General features: G+C 39.1%; 1 protein-coding gene across 1 annotated transcript in view; it reads right to left on the bottom strand.

Moving 5' to 3' along the window:
* Positions 1-330: 330 nt before the first annotated feature.
* RNF138 (ring finger protein 138, E3 ubiquitin protein ligase) overlaps positions 331-4,428 on the bottom strand; it is an 8,346-nt gene continuing 4,248 nt past the window's right edge. The window contains exons 3-6 of the mRNA XM_009073365.1: positions 3,381-3,458; positions 2,765-2,870; positions 1,845-1,952; positions 331-433 (exon numbers count right to left, since the gene is read on the bottom strand). Of these exons, the coding sequence (XP_009071613.1) occupies positions 365-433; positions 1,845-1,952; positions 2,765-2,870; positions 3,381-3,458 (361 nt within the window). The 3' untranslated portion in view covers positions 331-364. The remainder of the gene's footprint in view (positions 434-1,844; positions 1,953-2,764; positions 2,871-3,380; positions 3,459-4,428) is intronic.

Raw genomic sequence — 4,428 nt, 5'->3', positions numbered from 1 at the left:
AAACTCAACAGTGCAACAGAGCATACTTGCATGTCTCTCTAGAGATACTTTCAAAGTTGGTTTTGTTGAGTTAAAATATCCAACATTAATCATAGAAATCATGTAATTAACAAAGTAGTAAAAGTTAGAGAAAATCAAGACAACAGCAAGAAGTACCAAAAAGGTCCCTAATTCCATAGGGACAGATGTCAGGAAGGATGTCGAGTTCGAATTTCAACAAATTCGTTTATCAAAAGTCCTTATGAGCATGGAAAAAGAGTTTAGCCCAAAAAGTGATTACTGAATACCATTTTTATTAGTATATCACCAGCAGAATGAATGTAGTTTTTCCTCAGATTCTCAGTAAGAGGAAGGGAGCTAAACTTTAAAAGTTCACGTGACAGGATTCTTGAACTGCATTTTGGTATTGGGCTTCTTCATCCAGCTGAAGATTCTAAACACAATGAAAACATCATCAAAATGGACAAATGTGCAAGAGGTACCATAGTCATTAGTTCAATCACTCATTTCCACATTTTCACACAGGAATTGGCACCTAGATGAAGACTCTCCACCTTTATGTGTACTAGATCGTTGTTTATGTTGCACAGTATCTTTTCTTGAACCAGGTACACAGAGACACTTGAGATAAGGGAAGAATCAGATGAGTGGGACAAGGCTCATTAAACAGAAAGGTCCATCTTCTCTCCTTGGCTCAATTACACTATGGAACTGACAGCTCAGGAGAACTGACTGTGTCACGCAATTCTTGTAACAGGGCTTCCAACCAGCCATGACACCCTCCATTAATAAAACCAAAATGGGATCCCCAGACAACAGTAATCATAGATTGCTGAGAACATACTGCTTAAAATGAGAAAGCAAACACATATCTCAAAGGATGGGTGGTTAACCCAGCTACTTTTGCAGAACTATCTTCAAAGTTGTTAATATGCCAGAGTAATACATCTTTTTGGTGCAATTCTGGCAGTTTCTCCAAATCAGAGTTCCTGTCATCACTTTTACCTATCAAACATGCAAGATGGACTGATGGTGAAGAGCCCAATCCCCTGCATCAAACTTCTAGCTATTCATGCCTTTTCACAGACACAAAGAACCTTTGCCAACTTGAACCAGTAAGGATGCCTGTGTCTCAAATATTATGCCTATCCACACAAAGCTCAAAAAGCATACCCCAAAGCCTATCAAACTCTGCAGAAACTACAACACAAACTCTCCAGCTCCCACATTCAGGACCCAACTGGCTGGCTTGACTTATGAACCACGCACTGACTACATCTGTGTTTGTAGTTCTGCATCTACTCCAAGGTCATTTACTCAAAGTGAACCTGAAAGAAGACAACCTGAATACTGATTTAATGACACATCCCTTTCAGTGTCTCTCTCTCTCTCAACATACTGGAAGAGAGGCTATAGCAGCAATACCAGCTAGTCAGGCTGTACTTTGAGTCCTGAGATTATGAGTTAGCAATTTCTGCCATAAAAAGTTAATAATGTCAATAAAACAGAGTAGCATCCATTTATTTCACCCAGAAGCAGCAGTACTAAGCTGTTGTGAGAAATAGAGTAAAAGCAATAAATAGTTCAGGTTGAGATTACTATGATAAAGACTTAAGTCATTACTTTGGAGCTGCTTAACTATCAACAACACCTATTCCCAGTAGCACTTCATGTTGATAACAGAAAGTTTAAGAACAGATAGGTCTACTTCCAAGTTCCATACAGAGCAGGAACACAGCATGTCCAGAGCACAAGTCTGATACAAATTTTTTATCTGGCATTTTTATTTATAGAAAAAAAGGTTAACATTTATTGTCCAACATATCAAAGAAGAAAAAGCTTACCACAAATTCTCCGTAGTCAAACCGGTGTCTTAGATTTAGATGGCTAACAAGATTTCTAGTAACTTGGTTAGTATCTGCCCAAGGAAGAGATACACAAATAGGACAGATCTGAATTGGGAGGGGGAGGAGAAAGAGAGAGAATTTTAAAAAACAAGTTACTGGCAATACAGAATGCATTAAAGACATGTTCTACAGGAATAACTAGTCTGTTACTCATCTACTAACAAAATACAGTAGAGATATTAACATCAAGTGATGGTTCTCAGAGTGCTTTTCCCTTCCAGTTGTGAAACATTCAAAAATTACATTTCAACTTGCTACATTTCTAAAGTGTTTCTCTTAGGAGTGGAAAACTATCATGCCTGTCTGACACCCAGTTAATTTCTGGGGTTTTAAGATTTAGAAGGGAAAGTGATTACTGCATCCTATTCATTGTTTGGGAGAATTGTCATAAAATTGAGATGATCAAGTAAGTCAAAAAATAACACACCCTATACAGATGAAAAGAATAGAAAACCAAACAGATTTTCCTCATTCAGACCCTTTGATTACCTTAGATTACTTTTCAACTAACTGTAGGTTTCACATGAAGCAATAGTTATGTTACAAATAGGCTTCTATAGAAACAGATCTGAACTACCAAATGAAGAAGAGTTAAGTGTCAGGCTCAAAAACTGAGTTTGTTTCACATCAAGATAAATGAGACAGCTAAGTCAGAAATGCCTTAGAAGCACCAAGCTGGACATGAAACGTTTTCACATGAAAGTCATTCCTCAAGTTAAATGCACTGCATGAAGTATATTGTCTGTCTCAAACCACAGTGATTGTTACAGATAGAGAGTAGTTACTGCACATTTAAAATTGTCCACATAATTACAATGAAAGTAGCTTAAGAAACATACAAAAGCAACCCTACTTACCACAGGAACTATCTGATAAAGATGTCTATTATTACAGTGATCCAGCAAGCGCTGTCTGGTAAAATTGGCTTCCTGACACAGAGGACATTTGAAGGTTGGGTGTCCACTGTAAACAGAAATACACAGTACTAAGCAAGGAACAGAGTTTTACAAGTAGTGTGACAGAAAGCTTAATGCATCTGTTATCTCATCATTGTTTTCCCTTGTTTTGATAACAACAGCAAAAAAAACCCCTGCACCCTCACTGACATAGCAGCAGACCTAATGGAGCTCTAGGGCTACTTCTAAATTGCAATTTTAAAGCACATTTATTATTTGTATGCCTAAATTCATTATTCTGAGACTTGGGTTTCAGAAAATTCTTCTGTTCCAATGGCAGCTACACCCTGTGCTTACTGCTAACATCTTTTAGTGCAAATCCTTCAGAAGAGTACTGAAAAAAACCCCAAATTCTACATACAGATGCAAATGTAGAAGAAACAACAGGATTTTTAATACAACTCATTCTAAGTATTTGTCTGTGATTGTTTTGGGGTTTTTATTAAGTTAGTGGAAGCTTGTACTGTGACTATCTGCATCTGTTTTAATAATAACCATAGAAAAATAAGCAGCCTACCTTGTTTCTCCTTGAAGTATTTGATTATTAGCCATCTCGCCATTATCAGATATTGCAGATACTGCATCACTCCTGCTACTTTAAATGAAGTCAAAGGAAAGAAACGAAAATTGAAATTATTTCGTTCTACTATCAAAATTTTTAAAAGTTTAACAGTAACGGGGGAGGAGTGAGAGAATTCAGTTCCATGAATTTCAAGACCACATAAAATGGCACATATCCTAACTCTCACAACTTTTCCTTTGGATCAAGGTATGTCTCATTATTTACAGAATCACAGAATCATCAAGGTTGGAAGAGACCTTCAAGATCCAACCATCAATCTAGCACCATCATAATCTCCCCTAAACAATATCCCTAAGTGCCACATCCAGACAGCTCTTGAACACCTCCAGAGAACCACCTCCCTGGGCAACTTATTCCAATACCTAACCACTCTTTCAGTGACAAGATGTTTCCAATATCCAATATGAATTTCCCCTGGCACAACTTAAGGCCATCTTCTCTTGTCCTTTCACTTGAGACAAGGCAGAAGAGACCAACCTCCACTTCACTACTAACCTCCTTCAAGATAGTTGTAGAGAGAGATAAGGTCCCCCTTGAGCCTCCTTTTCTCCAGGCTAAACAAGCTCAACTCCTTCAGCCACTCCACATAGGACATGTTTTCTAGACCCTTCACCAGCTTTGTTGCCCTTCCCTGGACGTGCTCCAGCACCTCAATGTCTTTCTTGTAGTGAGGGGCCCAAAACTGAACACGGTACTTTAGGTGTGGCCTCACCAGTGCCAAGTACAATGGGACAATCATTTTTCTAGTCCTGCTGGCCACACTATTCTTGATAGGCCACCTGGGCACACTGCTGGCTCATGTTCAGCCACTGTCAGCCACTTCCCAAAGTCCCTTTCTGCTGAGCAGGTCTGAAGCCACTCTGCCCCAAGCCTGTAGCGCCACGCTGGGGCTGTTGTGACTCATGTGAAGGACCAGACACTTTGCCTTATTGAGCCTCTGCTGGGGACTGGCTAGCAGAGGGGCTGTAACTCAACCAATGGT

This window comes from Acanthisitta chloris, unplaced genomic scaffold (genome assembly GCF_000695815.1).
Source record: "Acanthisitta chloris isolate BGI_N310 unplaced genomic scaffold, ASM69581v1 scaffold794, whole genome shotgun sequence".
Taxonomy (NCBI): Eukaryota; Metazoa; Chordata; class Aves; order Passeriformes; family Acanthisittidae; genus Acanthisitta; species Acanthisitta chloris.
The sequence above is the reverse complement of the archived record's forward strand: the minus strand, read 5'-3'. Positions and strand labels throughout refer to the sequence as shown.